The sequence below is a fragment of the Hyla sarda genome, chromosome 1 (assembly GCF_029499605.1).
Source record: "Hyla sarda isolate aHylSar1 chromosome 1, aHylSar1.hap1, whole genome shotgun sequence".
Lineage (NCBI taxonomy): Eukaryota > Metazoa > Chordata > Amphibia > Anura > Hylidae > Hyla > Hyla sarda.
In genome coordinates, this window is record NC_079189.1 from 118,248,366 (window position 1) to 118,264,308 (window position 15,943).

The window sequence follows — 15,943 nt, forward strand, 5'->3', positions numbered from 1 at the left end:
CCTCTTGTCCTGTGGAGCAGAGCTAACAATAGGTGAGTATAATGCTTGAATGTCTTCAGAAGTCCCACAGCGAGTGAATGGAGTATAGGTCGAGGATGCATGCTGCTGCTCAAGGGGTCCCTGTTCTTGTGATTAGAGTCTCAGACACTTATCACCTATCCCAGTGGTGGGCAACCTTTTTTTTTCAACTGAGCCAAATCTCGCCAAAACCACGATTGAAATTTATTTTGAGAGACACATTTTTAAAACCAAAAATACATAGGATGGTACACTGTTTTTAGTTTCAATAAGTTTTTATTATATGTGGGGGCACATGACAGGGGGGGTGGGGTCCTGTCATTTGCCCCCACATATTATGCCCCCCTGACATGTGTCCCTCATATATAATGCCCCCCTGACATGTGCCCCTTATATATAATACCCCATGTCCTGTGCCCCTCACAATATAATGCCCCCCTGACATGTGCCCCTCACTTATTATGCCCCCTGTCAATATATAATACCCCCTGTCCTGTGCCCCCCACATATATAGCCCCCTGACATGTGCCCCTCACATATACCATGTATGCAGGCGTATAAGACGACCCCCAACTTTCACAGTTAAAATATAGAGTTTGGGATATACTCGCAGTATAAGACTACCCCTCCTACCGTGATGTACGGTACCTTGTAGTCCCCCCCCCCCATTAGGTAGGCAGTATAGTTCCCCCCACATTAGGTAGGCAGCATGTTCCCCCACAATAGTAGGCAGCTCCCCCACATTAGGTCAGCAGTTCCCCCACAATAGTAGACAGCTCCCCCACATTAGTCAGCAGTTCCCCCACATTAGGTCAGCAGCTCCCCCACAATAGTAGGCAGCTCCCCCACAATAGTTGGCAGCTTCCCCCCCCCACAATATTAGGAAGTTCCCCCACAATAGTAGGCAGCCCCCCCCCCACAATAGTTGGCAGTATAGTTCCCCCACAATGGTAGGCAGCTCCCCCCCACAATAGTTGCCATTAAAGTTCCCCCACAATGATAGGCAGCTCCCCCCCACAATAGCTGGCAGTATAGTTCCCCCACAATAGTTGGCAGTATAGTTCCCCCACAATAGCTGGCAGTATAGTTCCCCCACAATAGTTGGCAGTATAGTTCCCCCACAATGGTAGGCAGCTCCCCCCCCCCCACAATAGTTGGCAGTATAGTTCCCCCACAATAGTTGGAAGTATAGTTCCCCCACAATGGTAGGCAGCTCCCTCCCCCCACAATAGTTGGCAGTATAGTTCCCCCACAATAGGTGGCAGTATAGTTCCCCCACAATAGTTGGCAGTATAGTCCCCCCACAATGGTAGGCAGCCCCCCCCCCCACAGACATACAGCTTCAAGCCATATACAGTGTACGGCTGGAGGCCGTATGTCTGTATACTGCCCCCCACCGTGTTCCGGTCACCGCTACTCCGGCCAGGATCACCATCTACTGCTATGGCCTATGGCACCATAGCAGTAGGTGCCGGGACCGGAGGAGCGGTGACCAGAACACTGAAGATGACGTGCCGCCGGTCACTTACCAGGCTCTGGCCGGCGCGCGTCTTCCTCCGGTCCTCCTGCGCCTCTATGGTTGTACGCACGGGACGTCACTGCGTACAACCATAGGGAGGCGGAGGATCGCAGGAAGACCGCAGGAGAACCAGAGAAGGACGCGCGGCGGGCGGTTAATGGTTAGTGACCCGCGGACATCCTTATGTCCCGAAAAGATTTTTCGGGACACAGGGATGTCCGGCATAGGAAAACCTATGATTATCTGCCCGGGCCGGCTCCCGTGTGCGGCTGCAGGCGGGGGCCGGCCAATTCAGGTAAAAACTAATACTGTAAACTAAGAACCAGGGGGCCTCAAGCTGTTGTGAAACTACAACTACCACCATGCCCGGACAGCCTTTGCCAGTCTGGGCATGCTAGGAGTTGTAGTTTCACAACAGCTGGAGGCACCCTGGTTTTTAGTATACAGCAGTGGTCGGCACTATGCGGCCGCTGCTGCTCTGCATACAAGGGCCTGATACTAGTATCAGGCCCTTGTATGTTACCAGTGTGCATGGGCGGCCGCCGCGGCCCGACCGCACTGCAAGAGCCGCATTAAAGTGCGTGAAGAGTCGCATGTGGCTCGCGAGCCGCAGCTTGCCGACCACTGACCTATCCTGTTTATAGATGATACATTTTAATTTTGGAATAAGCCTTTTATTTCATTGGGTGACTGAAAAGCAGCCATGTATACAATAATGTACAGGCAGTAGAACAAATACTCACTCACTACATTTATGCAGTACTAATCTCTCTGTTCGGATGTAACTGAGAAGATCAAGAATGGGATATATGGAATCCAGAGTCCAGTTACAGCTACTGATTTGTTCTATAGAAAGAGGGAGCAAAATACATTGATCAGTCAGTGTATAAAGGCTTCTCGTCATGCATAAAATGTGTTGTAGATTATAAAACAGCATTATTAATACACATAAAAAATGTTGCAGAATTGACATGCTGAGGTCTAAATTTACTGAATGGTTCCAAAGCAGTATGTTTATATGACATAAGTACTAGATTTTGGAGCATGTTTATTGACGCTTTAAAGGGGTACTCAAACTGTTCCGAACGCTGGAGCCGTTGCCGGGAGCTCGTGATGTCATAGCCCGCCCCCTCATGACGTCACACCCCACCCCCTCAATACAAGTCTATGGGAGGGGGTATGACAGCTTTGGGATCTCGTGACGTTATGAGGGGGCGGGGCTATGACATCACAAGCTCCCGGGCCGGCTCCAGCGTTCGGTACAGTTTGTTCCAAACGCTGAGCAGCGGAGTACCCCTTTAAATATTGCACCAAATAAATGGAGTCTCTCTATTCCTGCCTCTGCCCCCAAAGGACACTCTTAGCAAAACTATGGCAAGTTTATATTTGCCATTAAACCATAGGTAGCTATAACATGCATTGATAGGAGCTAATAGTACAATAATTCAATACCTTTAATATAATTGATTCCAACTGGCAGGGCCTTTTCGGGTTCTGAACTTAGAAGATAATATTTGATGGATTGAAAGGTGTCTCCATCTTCATAGCAAGTCTCAGCAAGTTGTGAGCATTCTTCTGTACTTGGTAGGTTACACTGTAAACACATTTGGAATAATTGGATATTGAATACGTGTATTCCTGCCAGATTTTATCAGTTCACATGCTGAAAAAATGAATTTTCTTTTCTTTGGGCATATCACAGATGAGGGCTTAGAATCATATACTTTTAGTCTATTAAGCCATGATGATGAAATAAGTGTTATTATAAAATGTATGTTATTTGCATCTGCCCTTGGTATTCATGGATTTTAACCCATGACATGCCAGCACAATCAGCAGCTGAAGTCTACAAGAGATAGAAAAGGGTATGGCTTGGAATTGCCAGGACTCCTTCTCCTTTTTTGGTTCTTAGTTTTACTTGATCTATACATCTCAGTGATTTGAGAAAATGGTTTCTAAGGACATGCTGTCTGACAACCCCATTTAAAAGGCTGTAATTGTCATACAGAGTATTTTCACTAAGCAACCTGTAATGAGCAATTGACGTGGACCCATTGTGCAACATAACCGGTTTGGCTTTGGCCCTTTTCCGGGAGTTTAGTCTAAGTACCCTTTAGGTGTTCGCACTCTATCCCACACCAGGATGCGGAAGCTGTAGAGGGTACCAAGTGTCTCTACAAACCCAGCAGACAAGAAAGTACTCGTGTGTGGCATCAAGAGGTCAGGCAGGTCAACATATTGAGCAGACCGGGTTGTAGGAGAGTAAGAATGGTGCCAGGGATGAGGCAGAGACAAAATTTGATGCAAGCAAATGATCAAGGCAGGCAGCATAAATTCAGGTCAGCAACAGGGGACACAGTATGATACAGGAAGGGTCAGGCAGAATCAGAAACAGGCTTGAGTCATGATACAAAGGATAACCGAATCAGGAAAGCGCACCTTCATCGGGAACACTCAGGCACATGATGATAGGTGGAACACCTTTATCTAAGGGATGTAGACATGTGCAATTCGGTTAGGCACGAATGTCTAAATTAACGAATTTTACCGTTTTCGTGCATTCGGACCGATCCGAATGCACGAAAACATATTTTGAACATTCCCGAATAGCCACGATAATACGAATAGCAAAGTAACGAATACATTCGTTATTTCCCAACCATATTGCAGTAAATAACGAATGCATTCGTTATCTGTAAACGAACGTGAAGAATTCATTCTGATAACAAATATAATAAAAAGGATATAGATAGTTTGATTTTTCGGATACATTCGGTATTCGGGTACATTCGGTAAATCTTTTTATTCTTTTTTTGGACTTTAGCGATCCTAAAAAATTATGGAGATACCTTTTTTATGAAAATTTCGTAGGGTATCATAAAAAAATCATAATAAAAAAGATACAGTGGTGATGGAAAAAATTGTATCTAATGAAATGTATCTTTTTTATTATGAAATGTTTATTCATTTTTAAACAGGGATCAATTTATGTGAGCGGGTAAAGCACTAAAAATGTAGCCGACAATAATGAAAATGTAGTGTGTGCGTGTTTTTCACTTTTTTTTAAAACATTTTTTAGGTAGTACTACTACTCCCAGCATGGAACACACTCTTCCATGATGGGAGTAGTAGTTACCTGTACTAATTGACAGATTGCAGGGGTCCCTTGCGATCATCTTGTATAATGTATAGATGCGCCGGCTGCTCTTCTATGGTCCCCTGCACTCACGTATATGTACACATATTCATATTTCCCGCAGAGCTGTGATTGGCCAGATGGTTCCAGCCAATCACAGCTCTCTGTGAGAAATAGGAATATGTGTATATATACGGCCGTGCAGGGGACCATAGAAGAGCGGCCGCAGCATTCATACATTATACTGGAGGATCGCAGCGGGCGTCAGGAGTGATACCTGCAGTGATCTTCCCTTTACTACAAGTACTACCACTCCCAACATGGAGCACACTCTGCTCCATGCTGGGAACTGTAGTACCTGTATTAATAGACAGATCGCAGCGGGTGTCAGAAGTTACACTCGCTGCCATATGTCTATTAATGCAGGTACTACAGCTCCCAGCATGGAGCAGAGTGTGCTCCATGTTGGGAGTATTAGTACCTGCAGTAAGGGACAGATCCCAGGGATGTCACTCCTCCTGACACCCGCTGCGATCGTCCTTATGTGAATGTCGGGATCAGCTGTTCTCAGGGCTTCAGAGCCAGGAGAACAGCTGACGCTGAGCCGTAGGTATACATCGTATATCTACTGCCCAGCAAGAACTTACAGTGAGCTTGCAATGTGTATACAGTATACACATTGCTGGCTCACTTAACCCCTTGCTGAGCTGTGCGCTATGCGCAAGCCCAGCAAGGGAAGAGTTAACTTACACTGCTGGACAGTGTAGGTTAACCCTTTGGGCGGTATACACTATATACAGCTATCTATAGATAGCTGTATACAGTGTATACAGAAGACGAAGTCCAGCTTACTTCCCTCGAGTCCCGGGCGGGGTTCGTGTAGCTCCGCCCCCTAGTGATGACGTCATTAGGGGGCGGAGCTACATAAGGGAACAAGGCTAATTAATCTGAAGCTCTGTTCACATTGTACGTTATGTATAATGTGAACAGACCCTTCTGGCAGTGTCTACCCAGACAGGGAGACTCCAGCTGTTGCTAAACTACAACTCCCAGCATGCCCAGACAGCCAAAGGCTGTCTGGGCATGCTGGGAGTTATAGTTTTGCACCAATTGGTGGCTCCCTGTTTGGGTAGACATTGCATCATGGGTGCTCTCCCCAGCGGACAGCGCCAAAAATGTCATAACCAATTTTTTGTGTTTTTTTCTTCTTGTTTCAGATCCGTGTATGCAGAGGATTACTGCGGATTCGATGGATTACGGCGGATTATTTATTTTTTCCTTTAATAAAATGGTTAACGAGGGCTGTGGGGGAGTGTTTTTTTAAATAAAATAATTTTTCCAATGTGTTGTGTTTTTTTTTTTTTTTATTGAATTTTCAAGGTTAGTAGTGGACGCTGTCTTATTGACGGAATCCATTACTAGGCCAGGGCTTAGTGCTAGCCCCAAAAACAGCTAGCGCTAACCCCCAATTATTACCCCGGTACCCACCGCCACAGGGGTGCCGGGAAGAGCCGGTACCAACAGGCCCGGAGCGTCAAAATGGCGCTCCTGGGCCTAGGCGGTAACAGGCTGGCGTTATTTAGGCTGGGGAGGGCCAGTAACAATGGTCCTCGCCCACCCTGGTAACGTCAGGCTGTTGCTGTTTGGTTGGTATCTGGCTGAGAATGAAAATACGGGGAACCCTATGCGTTTTTTTTTTTTATTTTTTTATTTAAATTTAAAAAAAAAACGCATAGGGTTCCCCGTATTTTCATTCTCAGCACAATACCAACCAAACAGCAACAGCCTGACGTTACCAGGGTGGGCGAGGACCATTGTTACTGGCCCTCCCCAGCCTAAATAATGCCAGCCTGTTACCGCCTAGGTCCAGGAGCGCCATTTTTGACGCTCCGGGCCTGTTGGTACCGGCTCTTCCCGGCACCCCTGTGGCGGTGGGTACCGGGGTAATAATTGGGGGTTAGCGCTAGCTGTTTTTGGGGCTAGCACTAAGCCCTGGCCTAGTAATGGATTCCGTCAATAAGACAGCTTCCGCTACTAACCCTGAAAATTCAATAAAAATAAAAAAAAAAACACAACACATTGGAAAAATTATTTTATTTAAAAAAACACTCCCCCACAGCCCTCGTTAACCATTTTATTAAAGGGAAAAAAAATAATCCGCCGTAATCCATCGAATCCGCAGTAATCCTCTGCATACACGGGTCTGAAACGAGAAGAAAAAAAAACACAAAAAATTGGTTATGACATTTTTGGCGCTGTCCGCTGGGGAGAGCACCCATGATGCAATGTCTACCCAAACAGGGAGCCACCAATTGGTGCAAAACTATAACTCCCAGCATGCCCAGACAGCCTTTGGCTGTCTGGGCATGCTGGGAGTTGTAGTTTAGCAACAGCTGGAGTCTCCCTGTCTGGGTAGACACTGCCAGAAGGGTCTGTTCACATTATACAAAACGTACAATGTGAACAGAGCTTCAGATAAACTAGCCTTGTTCCCTTCTGTAGCTCCGCCCCCTAATGACGTCACCTCTAGGGGCGGGGCTACACGAACCCGGCCCGGGACTCGAGGGAAGTAAGCTGGACTTCGTCTTCTGTATACACTGTATACAGCTATCTATAGATAGCTGTATAAAGTGTATACTGCACAAAGGGTTAACCTACACTGTCCAGCAGTGTAAGTTAACTCTTCCCTTGCTGGGCTTCCGCATAGCGCACAGCTCAGCAAAGGGTTAAGTGAGCCAGAAATGTGTATGCTGTATACACATTGCAAGCTCACTGTAAGTTCTTGCTGGGCAGTAGATATACGATGTATACCTACGGCTCAGCGTCAGCTGTTCTCCTGGCTCTGTAGCCCTGAGAACAGCTGATCCCGACATTCACATAAGGACGATCGCAGCGGGTGTCAGGAGGAGTGACATCCCTGGGATCTGTCCCTTACTGCAGGTACTAATACTCCCAACATGGAGCACACTCTGCTCCATGCTGGGAGCTGTAGTACCTGCATTAATAGACATATCGCAGAGAGTGTAACTTCTGACACCCGCTGCGATCTGTCTATTAATACAGGTACTACAGCTCCCAGCATGGAGCAGAGTGTGCTCCATGTTGGGAGTATTAGTACTTGTAGTAAAGGAAAGATCACTGCAGGTATCACTCCTGACACCCGCTGCGATCCTCCAGTATAATGTATGAATGCGGCTGCCGCTCTCCTATGGTCCCCTATGGTATATATACACATATTCCTATTTCTCACAGAGAGCTGTGATTGGCTGGAACCATCTGGCCAATCACAGCTCTGCGGGAAATATGAATATGTGTATATATACGTGAGTGCAGGGGACCATAGAAGAGCAGCCGGCGCATCTATACATTATACAAGAGGATCGCAAGGGACCCCTGCAATCTGTCAATTAGTACAGGTAACTACTACTCCCATCATGGAAGAGTGTGTTCCATGCTGGGAGTAGTAGTACTACCTAAAAAATGTTTTTAAAAAAAAAGTGAAAAACACGCACACACTACATTTTCATTATTGTCGGCTACATTTTTAGTGCTTTACCCGCTCACATAAATTGATTCCTGTTTAAAAATGAATAAACATTTCATAATAAAAAAGATACATTTCATTAGATACAATTTTTTCCATCACCACTGTATCTTTTTTATTATGATTTTTTTATGATACCCTGCGAAATTTTAATAAAAAAGGTATCTCCATTATTTATTAGGATCGCTAAAGTCCAAAAAAAGACTAAAAAGATTTACCGAATGTACCCGAATACCGAATGTATCCGAAAAAAACAACACGAATACCCGAATACCGAATGTATCCGAAAAATCTAAACCGTAAATATTGCCGAACCGAAATTTTTTTCCAAAACGAAAAAACGAAACGAAATTAAACGAAAATTTTTCTAGTGCACAAGTCTAAAGGGATGCTATGTGTGCATTGTAGGAAAAAGAGTTAAGAAACTGTGGGCTGGCCTTTTTAAGAAAGTGAAGTGATATATACAGTTGCAAGAAAAATTATGTGAACCCTTTGTAATCATATGGATTTCTGCACAAATTGGTCATAAAATGTGATCTGATCTTCATCTAAGTCACAACAATAGACAATCACAGTCTGCTTGAACTAATAACACAAAAATAATTAAATGTTACCATGTTTTTATTGAACACACCAGGTAAACATTCACTGTGCAGGTGGAAAAAGTGTGTGACTAATGACATCTCCAAGAGCTAAATGGAGTGAGGTGTCATCCAACTGGAGTCCAATCAATGAGATGAGCTTAGAGGTGTTGGTTACAGCTGTCCTGCCCTATTAAAACACCCATCAGTTCTGGGTTTGCTTTTCACAAGAAGCACTGCCTGATGTGAGTGATGCCTTGCACAAAAGAGCTCTCAGAAGACCTACGATTAAGAATTGTTGACTTGCATAAAGCTAAAAAGGGTTATAAAAATATCTCCAAAAGCCTTGCTGTTCATCAGTCCACGGTGAGACAAATTGTCTATAAATGGAGAAAGTTCAGCAATGCTGCTACTCTCCCTAGGAGTGGCCGTCCTGTAAAGATCACTGCAAGAGCACAGTGCAGACTGCTCAATGAGGTGAAGAAGAATCCTAGAGTGTCTGCTAAAGACTTACAAAAGTCTCTGGCATATGCTAACAACCCTGTTAGCCAATCTACCAAACGTAAAACACTAAACAAGAATGGATTTCATGGGAGGATACCACAGAGGAAGCCACTGCTGTCCAAAGAAAACATTGCTGCACATTTACAGTTTGCACAAGAGCACCTGGATGTTCCACAGCAGTACTGGCAAAATATTCTGTGGAGAGATTAAACCAAAGTTGAGTTGTTTGGAAGAAACATACAACACTATGTGTGGAGAAAAAGAGGCACAGCACACCAACATCCCAACTGTGAAGCATGGTGGTGGGGGCATCATGATTTGGTGCTGCTTTGCTGCATCAGGGCCTGGACGGATTCCTATCATCGAAGGAAAAATGAATTCCCAAGTTTATCAAGACATTTTGCAGAAGAAATTGAGGCCATCTGTCCATCAGCTGAAGCTCAACAGAAGATGGATGTTGCAACAGGACAACGACCCAAAGCATAGAAGTAAATCAACAACAGAATGGCTTAAAATACGCCTTCTGGATTGACCCAGTCAGAGTCCTGACCTCAACCCGATTGAGATGCTGTGGCATTACCTCAAGAAAGCAATTCACACCAGAAATCCCAAGAATATTGCTGAACTGAAACTGTTCTGTAAAGAGGAATGGTCAAGAATTACTCATGACCGTTGTGCACGTCTGATCTGCAACTACAGGAAACGTTTGGTTGAAGTTATTGCTGCCAAAGGAGGTTCAACCAGTTAATAAATCCAAGGGTTCACATACTTTTTCCACCTGCACTGTGAATGTTTACATGGTGTGTTCAATAAAAACATGGTAACATTTAATTCTTTGTGTGTTATTAGTTTAAGCAGACTGTGATTGTCTATAGTTGTGACCTAGATGAAGATAAGATCACATTTTATGACCAATTTGTGCAGAAATCCATATAATTCCAAAGGGTTCACATACTTTTTCTTGTAACTGTATACAATATACACACACACACACAGTGGGATAAACAAGTATTTATTCAGCCACCAATTGTGCAAGTTCTCCCACTTAAAAAGATTAGAGAGGCCTGTAATTACAGGTATAACTCAACTATGAGAGACATAATGAGAAAAAAAAATCCATAAAATCACATTGTCTGATTTTTAAAGAATTTATGTGCAGATTATGGTGGAAAACAAGTATTTGGTCACCTACAAACAAGCAAGATTTCTGGCTCTCACAGACATGTAACTTCTTCTTTAAGAGTCTCCTCTGTCCTCCACGTGTTACATGTATTAATGGCACCTGTTTGAACTTCTTATCAGTATAAAAGCCAAGACCAAAGAGCTGTCGAAGGACACCAGAAACAAAATTGTAGACCTGCACCAGGCTGGGAAGACTGAATCTGCAATAGTCAAGCAGCTTGGTGTGAAGAAATCAACTGTGGGAGCTATTATTAGAAAATGGAAGACATACAAGACCACTGATAATCTCCCTCGATCTGGAGCTTCACGCACGATCTCACCCCGTGGTGTCAAAATGATCACAAAAACGGTGGCCAAAAATCCAAGAACCACACGGGGGGACCTAGTGAATGACCTGCAGAGAGTTGGGACCAAAGTAACAAAAAAGTTTGACATCTGACATTGCCAACAAATGGTATATGACAAAGTATTGAGATGAACTTTTGTTATTGACCAAATACTTATTTTCCACAATAATTTGCAAATAAATTCTTTGAAAATCAGACAATGTGGTTTTAGGGATTTTTTTTCTCATTAGGTCGCTCATAGTTGAGGTATACCTATGATGAAAATTACAGGCCTCTCTCTTCTTTTTAATTGGGAGAACTTGCACAATTGGTGGCTGACTAAATCCTATTTAGCCCCACTGTATATATTAGATAGATGATTGTGCACTACATTTAGGAACCAATGGTCTCCCAACAGAGAAAGTAAGGAATAAGTATGTGGGATCTTAAGATACATATTCTGCCAGGCGATAAGCCACTTTAATAAATGTCTCCCAGTCTCTCACCTTCCTCCTCGTTGTGTAAACCAGTAAACTATGTTGTGTCAGGCAGCTATGTTTATAGTGGTGATAAGTACATCAACAGTGAAGAGTGAGAAGAGCAGTTATATTTACATTAAAGAGGTTTTACAGGATATCAAGGGGGAGGCTAAGCTGCTGACAGACTCCTTTCCCAGTGGAACAAAGGTATAAGGAATCAGCTATAATTCAACATGCCCGATCCTAGTTTCCCCAGACATCCGCTAGTAAGTGAGACCCTGTAAACATTATATGGTCAGCTGGTCCCACCGAAATTGGCAGGTTCTAACAACACATATCTAATGTGTATAGCTGACTTAACATGTATAATCCGTTTCTAAGGGAATCACATTGATAAAATAATCATTGTACAGTTGAGTATTTCTACATATGGAAACTAGAATTTAGCTTAAACCTCCATAAATCTATAGTAAATCCCACAAAATGAATAGTTTTGCTACATAAATTTTCAATAGATTTTTCTTTTGGTGTTATCTGTGAGATGAGGTTATATACGTGACCCCTCCATCTAATAGGACATCAGCACCATTTCATGGCTATGTATGATCTCTTTTTCTAGTGGCTAATAATAATGTTTTCATGCTGATAATATCAGTAGAGCAGACAATTCTGGAACATACTTTGCTATGGAGGTCATTAATCTCTGCAGTGCATCCTGGGTAAAATGCACACAGCTTGACTAAGAAGAGATCATTGTCAGGTATCATTCTGAGAAGATCTGTCGCCAAGTCCCTGGAAAGAGATAAATTCAGCTCACATATGGTTTATCAGCATATATACTTTATATATTACAAAATCTGTCAAAAATATATACAGTTGGATATAGTTGGTGTCCATTTAAAGGGAATGTGTCAACAGAAAAAAAATGTTTGAATCAAGTTTTTATGTTAAACTTTTTTTTTTTTATAGTATTTTCAGTGATGTTTTTTCTAATTTTCCATTTTAACATCTATATTATAAATGATTGCAGTTTTTATTCTTGCCACTAGGCCTAATATTAAGCTGATACTTCCTGTTCTGTACAGATCACTTTCCAGAAGATGGGATTACAGTGAAAGGTGACACCAGTATATAGATAAGACAATATTTTGGGACTGCCCACTTCTAAGACACTTTTGGCTGGAGGTGCAGTCACTAGTTAGGAGGGTTATGGGGTCCCACATCCCACTGTCAGCGGAGACATATCTTCTGAACATCCCCCCCAGCGGAATCACTACCATTCTGTCTAAACTCTTCTTACATATACTCAATGCGGCCAAGTGTCTTGTGGCTCAGTGGTGGAGGAAAACTGATAGCCCCCCCCATTCCAGATGCTACTAGATAAAATCGCAGATATACGGAGAATGGAAAATATGTCCGCCATGGTGGAAAACAGACTGGATGCTTTTGATACTTTGTGGCGCCGGTGGGATGAATATGTGGAGTCCCTGAGAGTGGTCTGAGGCAGTGGACGGACCCTGAGGAGCTGGAGCCGAGCGGATACTTCTTTATTCTCTTTATCTTCCCTACTTATCCGTCCCTTTATCTTTATCATCCATACTTGAAGCCAGCTTCTTACATTACAGTGGGCTCAGCCTATCACTGGCCAGGGTGGGACATCGCTCCGGCCGGTGATAGGCTGACGGCTGTCCACGTTCCAGTCCCCTGCGTGCGGCCGAGGTGGGTGAGTGAAACATTTATTTTCTGTATCTTTTGCAGCCCGGGCATAGGGATGCAGCGTACAGCAGTGGTCTCAAACCTGCGGACCTCCAGCTGCACCGGCGTATAAGATGCACCCAATTTATAGGTGCAAAATCTAAAAAAATAAAGATTTTGAACCCAATAGTGGTCTTCAACCTGCGGACCTCCAGATGTTGCAAAACTACAACTCCCAGCATGCCCGGACAGCCAACGGCTGTCCGGGCATGCTGGGAGTTGTAGTTTTGCAACAACTGGAGGTCCGCAGGTTGGAGACCACTGGCGTACAGTGAGTTCCATCGCCGGCGGCCCCCAACAAAGAGGAAGAGGGCAGTGCTTGACATCTGTGAGTAGTACCCCGCTGGGCTGATCATTAATTGGGGGGTTATATACCTTAAGGTAAAAAAGTTAAAAAAATACCGTGATACACATATTTGGACATACCGCCCAGCCCTAGTGGGGAGTACATTGTCTTCATCAAAGGCATCTCAGAAATTCTATGACACAATTCTAAAACTAAGGCAAATAAAACAACCGTATCCCTTTAATTTTCAATTTATAATACAATTAGTTACTATAGGAATAACAAAGTAAAATTCAGAATGCTAACAGTCTAGCTGCCATACTTATGTATTACCAGGCACCACAGTGACATTTAACAGCATTTTTGTTATAAACATAATAAACATAACATACAATACTAGCATGAAAATGTAAGGTGAGATATATATATATATATATATATATATATATATATATATATATATATATATATATTTAATGTGATGTGGACAAGAAGAAGCATTGTGACAGAACAAGGCCAAAGTGTGACATGCAGTATGTGTTATTCTATAAAGAGTAATGAATATATACACCAGCAGGCTCACGGGTATATAAGGCATGAGCTGGAGGTGAGCCCGGCTACACTACAGTATGCACTATGGTTTATTAGTAGATATAGTAAAAGTGACAATGTGTATACCTGTATCCCGGAGATGGAAAGCTAAAGAAAAGATATAATATTACAAGATGTCATAGAAGCTTTCACACATTTATCAAATGACTTCTGTAGTATAGATCATGGAGTTTTATCCTATCTGTAACTCTCCTTATCTTCCGGTCTATCTAATTATCAAGTACTGTCATATTCCCACTATAAAAATGTGTTCATACACCGTCAGTAGCTGTTGGCAATACACTTATGTGACTGACAACTATTCCTCTTGAGCCCCTCATATACATGCACACTGTGCAGAACTGTAAGACATTGGGGAGAAAAAAGGGATTGGACATTAAAATTCCACATGCCCATTTTTTCTTTCCCCCTATACACATGAGATAACTAACTCACTCTGTATGGGCTCCTTACAGGGGGGGTTGTCCCAAGTATTGTACATTTCAAATGTACAAGTATTACTGAAAATATCCTGGGATATATAAGGTTACTAATCCCCCATGTGGACTCAGTACGAGTACGACCCACTGAGTGTCAGCTGTTTAAATCAGGAATTGCAGCTGACAAATTTATTTTAACCCAAAAACGAAAGATGGTGTACATGTACAGGGTCTATAAAGCTTGCTCACAAGCTGAGCCCACTTCCAGCCAGTAAACTGGGCACCACATCAGATGCCGTGATCAAAGGTAATTGCAACATTTCAATTGGTTAAAATGCAGTTGCCAGTTTGAAGGTCTGATCGGGACCTCTGTGGCACCTTTGCATTGTTCTGATCAGCCTGCATGATGGCCAGAGGGTCCCAACCTGCCTCTTTGCCGTCAGATTTAGTCTTTGCTTCTCCAGCTTGCTTATGCAGGTAGAAAAGCAGAGTGGCTGTTAACACTGATCAATGCTGCACTATAGCATAGCACTGGTCAGTGTTTGGAATCAAAAGATTGCAGGTAATAATTCCCTATGGGAAAAAGCTTTAATACATGTGAATGAGTCATTTCCCTAATAAATGTTTAACCCCTTAAGACTCAGCCCATTTTCACCTTAAGGACCCAAAACAATCTTCCTTTTTGCACTTTTGTTTTTTCCTCCTCACCATAACACTTTGAATTTTGCACCTACGGAGCCATATAAGGGCTTGTTTTTTTGCGTCACCAATCTTTCTTTGTAATGACATTACTTATTTTATAACAATCTGCGGCAAAACCAAAAAAAATTTTTGTGGGGTGAAATTTAAAAAAAAAAAAAAAAAAAACGCCATTTTGCTAATTTTTAGGGCTTCTGGTTCTACGCAGTGCACTTTTCGGTAAAAATGACACCTTATCTTTATTTTGTAGGTCCATACGGTTACAGAGATACCCATATTATGTTGGTTTTATTTATTTTACTACTTTGCTACTAAAAATTATAACTACATGCACCAAAATTCATGTCATCTTCTGACCCCTATAACGTTTTTATTTTTCTGCGTACGGGGCTATATAAGGGCTAATTTTGCGCTGTGGTCTAATAGGGCTAATAGGGACACAGGACTTTCACTATGGCACAAGGTAATCAAATATCCCGCAGGGAATCAAGGGAGGAGCTGATATTTAAGGACAGGGTGCAGGTGTAGACACTTGATTAATTGATCACTGGCCCTTTAAGTGAAAGAGTGCCGGCAGACACGCATCGGGGCTGCGAGGACACGGAGAGGCGGAAGATGAGAGAGGTGAGTAATGGACTGGGATTCACATGCGGGCGTGTCCCACAATGCGAATCCCAGCCCTGCCGGCAGCAGGGACATAAGCAAAGAGCGCTCACGGCCAGCATGGCCGGCCGAAGCGCAGGCATTATATTCAATAGGTCATGCATAAAACAGGCCCTCATATGGCCCTGTAGGTAAGAAATTTAAAGACTTATGGTTATTAAACTGCAAGGAGGAAAAAACTGATTAAACAGATTTGTAAATTACTTCTATTTAGGAATTG

General features: G+C 43.1%; 1 protein-coding gene across 7 annotated transcripts in view; it reads right to left on the reverse strand.

Annotated features, from left to right (window-relative positions):
* WDR17 (WD repeat domain 17) overlaps positions 1-15,943 on the reverse strand; it is a 198,574-nt gene that overhangs the window by 17,785 nt on the left and 164,846 nt on the right. For 5 of the 7 annotated variants that reach the window (XM_056560654.1, XM_056560637.1, XM_056560645.1 and 2 more), the window contains 4 exons: positions 14,009-14,029; positions 11,970-12,081; positions 2,990-3,131; positions 2,281-2,383 (listed from right to left, as the gene is read on the reverse strand). In XM_056560654.1, coding sequence (XP_056416629.1) covers positions 2,281-2,383; positions 2,990-3,131; positions 11,970-12,081; positions 14,009-14,029 — 378 coding nt within the window. The remainder of the gene's footprint in view (positions 1-2,280; positions 2,384-2,989; positions 3,132-11,969; positions 12,082-14,008; positions 14,030-15,943) is intronic. The other 2 variants (XR_008889319.1, XM_056560632.1) reach the window with 2 other exon arrangements.